General features: G+C 44.3%; 1 protein-coding gene across 4 annotated transcripts; it reads left to right on the top strand.

Annotated features, from left to right (window-relative positions):
* Positions 1–211: 211 nt before the first annotated feature.
* Positions 212–8,708, top strand: LOC135374647 (uncharacterized). Of its 4 annotated transcripts, XM_064607596.1 has the most exons (8): positions 212–423; positions 480–630; positions 982–1,100; positions 1,175–1,508; positions 4,277–4,375; positions 5,580–5,673; positions 6,613–6,690; positions 6,813–8,708. In XM_064607596.1, exons 4-8 carry the CDS (start codon positions 1,329–1,331, stop codon positions 7,190–7,192), a joined length of 831 nt encoding a protein of 276 aa, XP_064463666.1. In that variant the 5' UTR covers positions 212–423; positions 480–630; positions 982–1,100; positions 1,175–1,328; the 3' UTR covers positions 7,193–8,708. The 4 variants fall into 4 exon arrangements, 3 of the variants coding, with proteins under 3 accessions (XP_064463666.1, XP_064463668.1, XP_064463667.1); XM_064607598.1 differs by lacking the exon at positions 1,175–1,508; XR_010417046.1 differs by lacking the exons at positions 1,175–1,508; positions 6,613–6,690; positions 6,813–8,708 and adding an exon at positions 5,730–6,514.
* The last annotated feature ends 3,980 nt before the right edge of the window (positions 8,709–12,688 follow it).

A 12,688-nucleotide genomic window follows, 5' to 3' on the forward strand; every position in this document is an offset into this window, starting at 1 on the left:
GCCGGGCTCTGGCTTCTCTGGCTCTGGCCATCTCGCTCTGAAATGGTTACTTAAAGGTTAATTAAATGTTACTTACAAGTGAAAGGTTAATTGTTGCATAGTGTGACTACCTAATTACACGTGCTGCGGGATGACGAATGAGAAAGTTGCGTAAAGCATGGGTCAGGCCTTGTAACAGATGCCGCAAGAGGCAGTGGAGTTATACGATTGTTCAAAATGGTATTTCCTTCATTAACGTCGACTTCTTATAGACCTTATGTTCCTACATAAAAGTGCACTGGCTCGAAAGTGCATCTTACACTGCTCGCTTCAGTGCATTGCGTTTCATTGGCCCCACTTCCGTTCGCTCTTTGTCTGTTTCTATGCTCAATATTCCGCGGTACATTGCGCTGCACGAAAACGATAAGCGGGATTCGCCGTCAGGTAAGTGGTGTTCAGTTCAAATACTGTGCTTTCAGCTGTTTTTCGTTATATTACAGACAGCTTCTCCTGTTTATCACACTTACACGATATTAGAGGGTTCTTGTACCAGGTGTGTTGAGGCAGCTTACGCACATTCTACCGACAGTACACCCAGAAGAATGGCATCTACAAATAGGCCCGTAACCTTCCTTGCATACGTCCTATTTTGTACGTATAAATTTGACTACAGCTGCTTTCTTGCATTTCCGCATTCCTCTTCTCACGTACACATGGAAAATGTTCCAAATTTAACGTGTACGTTTTAGGGCGAGTTCACAAGAGCTAATGGAGCATGAAATATTACCGTGACGCGAGTGCCGCCATGCCGACCGTCGGTCAGCTTGACGTCAAAGGTGTCCGCACGGATCCTTTGTATGGCGGAGGCGAAACGGTCCGCGCTTCCTGATCTTGTCTTTGGTTATCCCTGGTTGTCCTGTTGTTCGATTGAATACCGAAGCTATCACAGTATGTACGTCAATTACATGTTCGATTAAATTGCTCCCTTTCTCTAAATTTCAGTGTCCATGATCCTTTCCGGTCTTTTCGAGGAGGTCCTCTGCTGTTACCAGAAAACAGAAAGCCAACCAAAAGTGACAGAGTCCGATGGCTGCGTTAGACATGAGATCAAATATTATTATGTGAGATATGTCAGATGATCACCACTAAGCTCTTTCATGAAAATATACGTTGAAACCAAGGTATATTTAAACAGGTAGCGAAGCTCCCATAGGACCCTGCGTCTTCAGATGGCGCCATGATAGAGACTGTCAGCGCCATCCATCCATTGCGCGGACTACTACTTTTGTAAATAAATGACGTCAGATATGACGTCAGCAGCATGAACAATAAGTATTGCATAATTAGCCATGGCACGTTTGCATTCGCGTACTTCGTTTGCCTTGTATTCTCATTCCCTTTTCCTGACCGAGCCATACTACTCACCCAGGACAGCAATACCAGACGAGAACAGAGAAGAACAAATCACATCAGGTTTAATGACACATGTCAGTTCGAAATACGAAGAGTTATCACAAGGTTTGACGAAGGTACGTGATAACCACAAATAAACAGCAAGTTTCACTCCTAACCTAGACCTAAGCGTACCCGGTAGTGATTAGCTGTCTGTATTTCTTCAACGAGCGGTCATAGTGGGTCAGTTGCAAAAAAAACATGGTATCGTTGGTGCACAGCTGATTCGCTAACGCTTACGCTATCATGGCCGGTCTTGCCATGACGAAACTTTTTTTTTTTTTCTCGGGGCCAGCAACACAGGATGCATAGCACCCATATGTTCACACGTGTTAATCTTGGCCTACAGCTTCGAAATGTAAACGTCGCTTCCTGTTTAATCCAAGAAGCGTACGAACTCTGTATTATAAAATATGCGCGGGCACACGGCACGGATAGAAGAACGCACGGACAAACGAGCGTACTGTACACATGCGCAGTTGAGCAGGATACGGAAACGTACTCAGGTGGTAGATGATTTCGTAAATGTGCACTAGTGGGCAACAGATAGCTTTTCCTATACTTGAATTATGAATAAACTATTAGTTTATACAATACCAATGCGCGCGTCGTAAATATTTTGTTTACGACCGTAGCTGTGCCACGAGCACCCAGGGATCGCTCGAGTCACGGAGATGACAGTGTTGCCGTGTCAGATTTGCTCTTTTTTTTTTCTTGCCTTCGCTGCCTGGCTAAATTTACCTTGTTGAAACTATGCCAATCAGCCCTCCTGCTGTACTTTGTCCTTACTGTGTCTATGGGCTACTATGCCCATGGGCAGAGAGGATTCACCTTTAGGCTGTAGACAAATGAGTCTTGTTCTCAGCTACGGTACGCATTCGATTGCTTTTATCTGTAATGTGTTTATGTTTTTCCTAACTACGCATGAAGAGAAACCTGTTAGGCGCACTCTTAAAAAGAAATGGGATCGCGGTAGGTACGCACGGTGCGGGAACAACTCACGGTCCTGGTTGAACAGACGCTTCGATGGCAATGACAATAAGATTATGATAAGGAGTCCTTATCTGGGCAGGTACCGACGGGCGATTTCATGATATGTCGAGTTGTCCAACTGCATTATTTTACTTCTAACCGGTGTCGATCTCCTTTTTGCAGTGCTACAGGTCTCGTTGCACATCCGAGTGACACTCAGTACATAATACGAAAAGAAAAAGAAAACAGAAAATGACGCCAGCAATCCAAACACCCCATTTACTAGTAATAATTTGCACAAGTCCTTGTGGCGTCTCCGGAGGTTGGTCGAGATTGAATGCACAAAGAGCAAGTGCGCGACGTTGTTAATCATTCCTGTAGTTGTCCACTAGAGTGAAGAGGCCCCACTGAGTGCTGCTGCTCGAAGGGGAAAGTCGCTTGCTTAAGGCATACGTTCCAGGCTAGGGTTACTGTGGTTCTTAAATTATTGATCGGTAGCATATCTGCTTGGGATTCCAAGGGCGTGCGGTCGAGCCCTGCAACTTGGTGTCATGGTTACTTGACACGGGGTTGTGTATGGGAGACGGCAAATATCATAGATCGAGAAGTTATCCGTCAAAAAGAACTCGATACGAGTTAAGTTACCATGTGAGAAATACAACAAAGTTAATAACGAAGTCCTTTGTTTTGGAATGTAGCTCGCAGTTACGGAGTTACTAACAGAAAGGCGTTACTTCCAAGTTACTTCGCACCCAAAATAGCACTACACAGTGCGTGCGTGAGCAGTTGAGTTCGACCTTGAGTTGCCTGCAAGTCAATGCAACGCGCTTAGATCATTTTCCTTTATGTCCAACAATTCGAAAGCTTTGTATCATACACCCTGTGGGCGCACTTTGGATCTTGTTCCTGAATAGAATACTGTCAGTGGTTGAATATCACGTTTCATAGCATAAAATACCAGGAAAGAACCGGGGAGAAAGCAAGAAAATACGTGGAAGTAATTGAAAAGCGAACTAAAAGTAACTTGGAACTTAGCTGAAGTTACTTTGGCAAAATTACCTGAAAAAGGAACCAGTTCCTCTGAAAGTTCCTATGACGAAAAAGTAAGGAGTTAAGTTACAAGTTACCAGAAAACTTACTTACTTAGTTACACTAGTGGATTACTTGTAACGAGTTTCATCGAACTCTGCCAAATATGATGAGCTGAAATTTCGGCGCATGTAAGTAGTATTCAAGGACCACACCTGTCTCGCGATATAAAGTCACGTGTTATCCTTTCCTGTCTAGTTTGGAGAGCTTGCACGACGAGGAGGAGGAGGAGGAGGAGTGTCGTTGGGAGGAACCCGAGAGGTCTGCCTGCCTGATTAGGCGGCATGTTTCTCGGGAAGGGAAAGGTGGTGGTGAGGAGGAGAGGAGAGGGTGAAGTGGAAGACCGAGCGGAATCCGCTCGGGGGGAGGATAGCTGCGTCCATGGGCCGACTTCTGGGGAACTGTGCCGGCATACGCCTATTACACATCTGAGGGAATCCCAGGAAAAACCCCAGACGGCACAGCCGGCCCGCGGATTCGAACCGCGGACCTCCCAGTCTCCAAGCGCACGCGTTACCGCTGCGCCAGCTTGCACGACCGTGAAAGAAACTGCAGTTTTTGGGATGCCCGCGCGTACCAAGTTAGACAACTGCTCTCAGGCAAGCGGAACGGCGGGCGTCGTGCATATACGAGGTGTGACAGTAAGATAATGAGCCTGGTTAGAAGAAAATACTCTTAGAAGGTCTTAGCAAACTCGAAATAGGATCATCTTTAAAGTTGTTATGACATTCTCAAGAGGCATTTCACGCGAACGACTAAACACAGGGCAAACATTGGTTTTCAGTATGGCTACGGTACGAGATTCCTGTGGTATTGCCAATATGACTGCACAAAGAACGGAAAAGTTGAGAAGAGAAATGAACCGGATAGAGAGCAATGCGCAGTAAGTACGAAGGAAGGCTATTTTGCCCTTATAGGTACAGAAAACAAGCAAATATTTATAATTTTGATTTCTTCCATTGAAGTGAGTGTCATATGTAATCCGACCATCCTTGGTATGTAAGTGTGCTTGCAGACTTGCTGAGCTCAAGATCGTGGGTTCGATCCCGGCCGAGGGCGCACAGTTCCAGCACAGTGTGTTGGAGATTTCCGCCTTACGTAAAAAAAAACCCATGTGGTCATAATTATCCGCACTCCTACGCTGCGGCACGTGCAACATGTCGCCACACTGCGCAGACAAACCCTTACGTGTAACATCACAGTACCATTAGGGAAAATTCGTCCTACCATTTCTGACACATTGATCTGATTTCTAACTCAATCTTCATCAGGTTACATGCAACCTTGTCTGCATTGAACAAGATTGGAGGATGGATCAAATATAAACCTGACTTTCATTTCATTTTGTTTGTGTTTGTAGCAACAAATAAAATGAGTGTCCATTATTTTTCTGCTTTGTGTCCGGATGGAGAAACCCATTTTTCAATTTCCCTTCGACCAGTTGACAAAATGCGCTCTACAAGAAAGCCCTCGTTTATATTTGATCCACCATCGTAATATATCTCTTGATTGTCTGCCAACACGTTTTTTCCACTCCTTGAACCTAGCTGCCGTTCGGAATACATACTTTCGGGATCGTAGTTATGTCATTTTATTCAGCTGTGGTCGTTCCAGTGTTTTATGGTGCACACCTTTGCTTATCCTTCTCTATTCATGTGGGTAACTTTTCACTTTGCGTCCCATACCTGTAACTTTCCCAGAGGTGGCCAACAGTGTTCTGAATCAACTATCTAACAAACAAGGTTGACCTTTCATATACAGGGTTGTTCTAGCAAACATTACACATTTCGGTCGCACTGTAAAAATAGAACACTAGGTTTGGCCCATCCCAAACTTTGCAGACTGATAACCGTTTATCTGAAGTTTCATTCTAATGTTTTGTAAGCGCTGTGGTCATGTACAAGGACAAAAATAAAGCAAAATATCGCCCCATGCATTTTCAGTGGCCTATCCCTATATGACCTTTCATATATATATATATCCTTGGTTTCCTCTTCAATTCTTCTTTTCTTCTTTCTTTCTTCTTTTTTTTCCTCTTCGGTTCTTCTCTCTGTTGGTAGCGACTGTAAACAATCTGGTGTACACAGGTGATACCAGCTGATCGAAACACTGAGATGAAAGACATTAAGACAGGAGAATGTAAGTCTGGACACTGCCATGTCTTTCCCTGGCCTTATAAAGGTAAGCTGCCTATAGGTGTCGGCGTAATTCGTAAATATGCTTTCGCCCTGTTTCAGCCTGACAGCACAGTATCCTCCATTGCTCTTGACTTCATCACCTGGTGTGCTCCTGGTCTTGGTTGATTCCTGAATAAAGTCACTGAAAATTAATTCCGCATACAACTGTATTTGCGTTGCGAAGTCGTCCACACTAGTATGAGATTTCGACAAAGGAAAAATGTACCTTATGCGTTTCGACAAATAGGGATGATGTAGATGCTTCTCACCACAACTAAAATGTAAAGACACGTTCGTGTTTGTAGATGTCACGCCTCCGGCCAGTGTTATACATTTTTGATAAAGAGGTTACAAAATTCTTTTGTTTTCCTCGGAAGGAAAGTGTTTTTCTGTGTCCAGAATAGAAATTTTACTTTGTCACGGGAGCGGTTTTTCTCGGGAGCGAATTCAAACGGAGCAGCAAAGGGAGTACAGCTGGCAAGGAGCTATGGTCAGCTGTCGTGCGGAGAAACAGTCAACAGCTTGACGAACTCACGGACTCATGCATCGTGATATGCCAGTGCCTTGCGGCGTGTGACAGCAGCTGTTAGTATATTAAGAAAAGAAATTCGGAGAGGCAGGCATGCCAAGGGAGCAGTCTACGCGACGCCATCACATGAGTTGGCCTGTGGACGCCTAAATTTCGCGCAACAAATTCACAACGCTGTAAGAGCCGATCTGTTTTCAACAAGTGAAGAGTGAAGGAGCTGTAGCGACTCGTTGGGAACAACCGCAAAGCGGATATTCCATTCCAAGCGATATTCGATTCCAAGCGATATATTTTCTATTAAAAATCTGTTATGCAGCTTAGAACAATGTTTTTGGCCCTTGTTTGCGGGATGCGTACTTTTGGGTGTTTTATGAGTCAATAATCAACCAATCATCCCTGGGGTCTTTCTACTAGGACACTCACAGAAAGAGGGAGTGAATTATCCACGTCAAGTGGAGACTCTATTGCCTGCCCCCTGTGTCGACGAATATGGTAAGCTCTAACATGACACACAGTGAGAAAGTATAGAATCGCTTTCTGTGTGTAGCACATCACAGAACAGCTCAACTCTATAAGGAACGCAGTGATTATGTGCACACATCACGTTTTAACAGGGAATTTTCAAGTGGCTAGCTCTTGCGAGTCTCAGTTCCCTGATCAACTGCGCGCCATCGGCCTCGTGGAACAGGGTGAGCAGCATCGAACTACCAGCAGTGACACAGACCAGGGAGAACAGCAAGGACTCGAGGACGTAGCCCACTCTGTACGCGCACATAGTTGTCGGTATTGGGAACTAGAAACAGTTTCCTTCCGTAGATTTCATAGCCACGATGCACTTTGTGAAAAGTCGAATTTCATGTTTTCATGCCAGTCATGTGGGGCTACATTTCAGTCTCAGCTACAATGGCTACAGGCTATTGGGAATTTTGTGATTCCAACCTGCTGCACCAGTGGAAATAGATCAAAGGAGCGAGTCCTCCATACAGATTGTTGAAAGGGTGGAGTTAGACGGGGATGGGGCTAATGAAAGTCGTCTTGCTACAGTCAGAAAATTGGGGCATTTGTTCAGGACTCTTGAAGGGCACCACAGGTGCTCGAAGAAGGTTGTTGACACAGTGGTGGACTTTGTGGAACAGCTAATGCTTGAGAAAGATGTGCTGCTTAATTCTGCCACAATGAGCTCAGATAAAGCCCGAAAACTACAGTATGAGGCATGTGGCCTTTATGTTAAACCGGAACTTGTTGCCCTCCCTGGTGGTTCAAAAGCCTATTTTATTTCCTTAAAGAAACTCCTGCAGCATTTAGTGAGGCACACTAAATTCTTGAGGTACTTTAAGTCATCCTTCAGATTTGTGGATGGTGGGGTCTTAAGGGACTATAATGATGGCCTCAGGGTAAGATCACACCCTGTTCTGCAAAATCACGCAGAGAATGTCATAGGAATAATCCTATACAGTGACGATGTAGAGCTGACTAACCCAATAGAAGCAAAAAGGGGGATGAAAGAAAAGCTTGTATATTTTATGTCACATTCACCAATGTCCCTCAAAAAGAAAGATCCAAATTGAGCAATATTTTTCTAGTTGCAGTGGCTCATGAAAGGACTTAAAAAGTGCTGAGGCATAGCATGCTATACTACAGGATTTTGTAGGGACAGTAAATGGTATGGGATACCTATGTAATGGTATTTCTCTGCAGATAGGGTGTGGGGAAGAGACATTTCATGGTTGCTTGGTTGCGTATGTGGGCGACTCATTGGCCAGTCACTGCATTGGGGGTTTCAAGGAGAGCTTTGGTTGTAACGTACGCTTGGCCTCCAGGGCTTGTAAGCTCCCCACTTGCGACTTTCACAAGGTGCAGTTCGATGCAGATTGCCCACCACGAACTGACAATGAAATCACAGACCAACCCTAGTGAAAAGACCCATCAGGCCTAATGTGTTATAGGTCTGAGAGGTCCTCTCAGGCTGGTGGACCTCTCAAGCTGAGAGGACCCCTCAGATTGACAGGACCTCTCAGAAGCTAATGCCGAAATTTGATATCGGAACATTAATGTCCAATTTCGCCGTCTACGCTCCACCTGTCGTCGGTGCGGTACACTCTTAGAAATGGATCTTCTATCGTGTCTTCTACAGACACCCGAAAAACGGTAATTTTGGGGTTTCTACGTAGAGACCACGCGAAAGGGCGGGGAATGACGTCGCATCACGTGGTTTCCGTCGTAGAAGCCACAAAAGTGGCGTCTGTTTTATGCTTCACAGTTTCCTCCTTTCCCGGTCGTTTCCCCCTCCCCGCGTGCCACTGCTTCCTCTCTCCCCCAACGCAGGCTTGGCAGGCAGGCAGGCTTGCAGTCAACAGAATTTGTTTCAAAGGGGATTGAAGACTTTATTTCGGCGAAGTTGTGAAATTGTTGCAGTGATACAGTAAATATTCACTAGACTTGCAAACTATGCAAAATACCCTGTTCACAGAGAAATGACTCAGAGAAAATAAAAATGAATCAGAACCACACATAGTCAAAATATCACAGATTGCACAAAACGGCGCGGCTCGACGCCGCTGCTGCCAAACTATTTGCAAGCTTGAAACTCGCTACGAAACAAGTTTCGCTGGGACGCAGACCTGTTTGTTGCTCAGGGCATATGATCACCATATTTCAGCGGCTGTACATCTCTTTGTGGGGGCTGTTGATATGGCAGTTGTCACCCGTTGTGCAGCGTTTCCTCCATGCTTCCCATCCTGGCCTCGAATCGAAATTCTGCTTCAAGGCGTAACTGTGACAAAGTAAACGACGACAAAGACGCATTACAAAGTGGATACGAACAACATTAAGTGTAATAAAAGTCACTATCGACAACAGTGAAACGGTACGAACTATAGCTTATACTAAAACGATGATAGGTGAGGCAGCGAGGAGAGAAAAATGGTACATTGGTACCACAGCAGTACGAAGTATGTAGGAGGAGAGATCAAAGAGATATCTTACTGATGCGGTCATGGTCGACAGGTGAGTGTTAGCATTGGACGCATGTTCGGGGTAACACTTGTGCCGTGCGGCTAATGGCTGTCAGTCTTTAGTATGAATCGCACGCACATTTCCTCCAGGCGGCACGTTGACCACCAGTGAAGTCTTCGTTGGTGACGTCCATACCCACTGCGGCCAGCTGAGACAGAGAATGGTTACTCAAACCACGGTCGAAACGAGCCCCCGAAAGAAAAACATCCTGCGCCATACACAAACGTTAGCGCTCGTGAAGTCCACGTTTAGAGGCAATTCTAACACAGCTACAAACCCGATACAGCTGATAACACATTAGCGTCTCTCGAATACCTTCACTACTCAACTTCTCAAGCATCACCACATAACTTTCGTTGACGTTCTGTCACGACCGCCATGACACTCCCATTCGCACCTGCACTTTCCAAATGCTCGTCAGAAGCGTGGGGAAGTAACAGGTAGCCACTACAATAGTAGTGCTGCTAGCATAGTTACCGCAATAAAATTTATTAAACAAAGGTGTCTTACGTGTAAAAGAATCCCAGAATCAGCAAAGCGAGGAAACGCTGGCGGCAAGGCATCGAAGAAGAGGTGTGACGAGTGCCGCACCACCAGCATGTCTGGCCCCGTCGCATAGTTCACGTGACTCCGGTCCTCGACGCCGGTCAGGTGATCACTCCGAGAGCATAGAAACCACGGCAAAAATTTAGACAACACGAAATAGACTTCACGGTGTCCGATTCCTGGTCACGTGATCAACGTGTCCTCTATATGGCGTACGCGCCAAAAAAAGCAAGACCATTTTTTATGGTATTTTCTTTTCTCCCGGGTCACGCGGGCATCTGTTGTCTAAAACTTCGGCCTTGAGCGTGAATCTAGAAGATACGGCAGCTCTTGACGGCACGATAGAAGACTTATTGCTAAGAGTGTACAATCAGATAGTTTTAGTTTTATTAGATAGTTTTATTAGCTTGTCCATAAACAGCCCGATGGCCTTCTAATATGGTACAATGGTTAGTACAAAACAGTGGAACATGAATTAGTAAAACATTGTACAATCAAAAACGTCAAATTTCATTATTATAAAGACGCTGCACACGGGCCAGAGGACTTAGTGAGCTCAATATCGGAATACGTCGAAAAGGGGAAAAAAATAAAACACTGTCAAGGAGCCCGCGAAGAGGGAATCACACACGTAACATGAAAAACATATTAGTTGCTCCTAACTGTTTTTCATGTTACGTGTGTGATTCAATCTCAGAACATTAAAAACACGACACTGGCGGAAAGTTCTCATTGGTGCATGAAACCTACTTGACTCGATCAAACACTGGCTATCGAAAATGGCATGAACGCATTTGCACAAAAATATAATGTATCGACTTTTGCGTCTCGCAACCAACGTTTCTAAATTGCAATGACTCAGTATTCTGTTATACTCAAAATATCGTCTTCCGAGGTATCTATCAAAGTAAATTCTGATAAATCGGCGTTGTACATTTTCTGTGGTCGATGCCAAAACATTTCCAATACAATTCCATACAACAGAGCTGTGCTCTAGCTTTGGCAAGACTAAAGAACGATGTAATCTGATGAGACAAGGAGGGTCGCTGAATCCACGCGTGACCCTTGAAATGAATCCCAACACAGAGTAAGATGTGCTAATAATATAGTTAACATGTTCTACAAATTTCAACTTACTGTCTACGGAAACACCCAGGTCGCGAGTTACAAGTGATCTCTTCAAAGGGGTTTCCCCCAGCATATACGAGAAATCAACGGAAGAACGTTTCTTGGTAAAAGACGTTACACATGTTTTCGATGCGTTTAAAATTACTCCGTTTTGTCCACACCATAACTTTACCTTGTTAATTTCACTTTGAAGAATAAGGCAATCATTTATCGAAGTTATAGGCATATAAAGCTTAATATCATCAGTATACAGCAGTATCTTCGCAAAATTTAAGTTAAAACATAAGTCGTTAATAAATACGTTAAACAAAAGAGGCCCAAGTATTGAGCCCTCGGGAACCCCATGTACAGCGTAATATGGTTGCGACAAACAGCCAGACACACGTACGAAGTTCTTTCTATGTGTAAGATAGTCTAAGAAAAATGAACAGAGAGGATTACTAACACCATAACAAATTAACTTTGACACAAGGGCATGGTGCAAAACTAGATCGAAAGCCTTTGAACAATCAAAATAGACAGTCAACCTGACCGCCTTCCTCAAGTACAAGACATACCCATCATTCAAAGAGCAAGCCAAGTTAGATTCAGTGGACCTGCCTCTGATAAAACCATGCTGATGCAGTACGATTTTGCGTTTAAAATAATGCGTGAGGCGGTTACACAGAGTGATTTCGAAAACCTTGCCAAATGCAGATAGCAGTGATACTGGACGGTAGTTTTGAACATCACATTTGTTCCCAGACTTATATACGGGAATAACAATGGCATCCTTCCAAAGTTTAGGGAATCGGCATGTCGATAACGATAAGTTAAAGACATGTGTCAGGGGAACCACAAAAAGCACAGCACAGCCCTTGATAATGAAAGAAGGTATACTGTCGAAGGCTAAGCACATTTTTGACTTAAGCATATGGATTGCAGTCAGCACTTCAGAGGAATCAATAAAAGGTACATGAAGGTAATCATCAGTTATTGAAATAGGTGTGCATGGGTAACTTGCCTCTTGTGAGGCGTAAACTGAAGAAAAATGATCCGCAAAAGCCTTGGAAATGTCAGATGGCAAATCCCTCCTATTTCCCGAAGGATCATTAACATGTGTGATACTTTCGCGGTTGGAACCTAGTTCCTTCGTATAGCGCCAAAACTCTCGCGGGTTACGAACTAAGTTATTTTGAACAGAATCAAGGTAACGCATTTTATCACGACGATACAAAACCTTCGCTTGTTTTCTATGTGTGCTGTATATTGAGTACGAATCAATATCTCGTAATGCTCTGAAACGACGATGGAACTTCAGTTTTTTACGTAGCGCACGCCGAAGTTCGGCAGAAAACCAAAAGGGATAATTTTGTTTCCTCGCACAACTCTTACGAACATAGACATCAATACCTTTTTTAACAGGAGAGGTGAACAATTCGACAGCAATGTCCGCATCGGATGCGTCAAGAACTGCAGACCAGTCCAAACATTCAAAATATCGATACATGCCAAGGCAATCGCCCTTGGCGAACTTGTAAGTGATTTTATCAAATCTATTGGACGGCGTTGAAGTAAGGCACAAGGATAACAAAAAAGGAACATGCCACACGTCCTCTCTCACCAAAGGTTCTCTGACACTTTCGATACTTTCCACGTCGCAGTTTGTGAAGGCCAGATCTTATACGTGTCCTGCATCATTTTGGAATGTATTCTGTTGTCTTAAAGACAGGAAAGACATCAGAAAAAGAACAGAGTCCGCCTTGGACGCAGATCTATCGTCAGAAAGTGAGACACGACGTGGACCAGTCCAGTCAATGTT

This window comes from Ornithodoros turicata, unplaced genomic scaffold (assembly GCF_037126465.1).
Source record: "Ornithodoros turicata isolate Travis unplaced genomic scaffold, ASM3712646v1 Chromosome88, whole genome shotgun sequence".
Taxonomy (NCBI): domain Eukaryota; kingdom Metazoa; phylum Arthropoda; class Arachnida; order Ixodida; family Argasidae; genus Ornithodoros; species Ornithodoros turicata.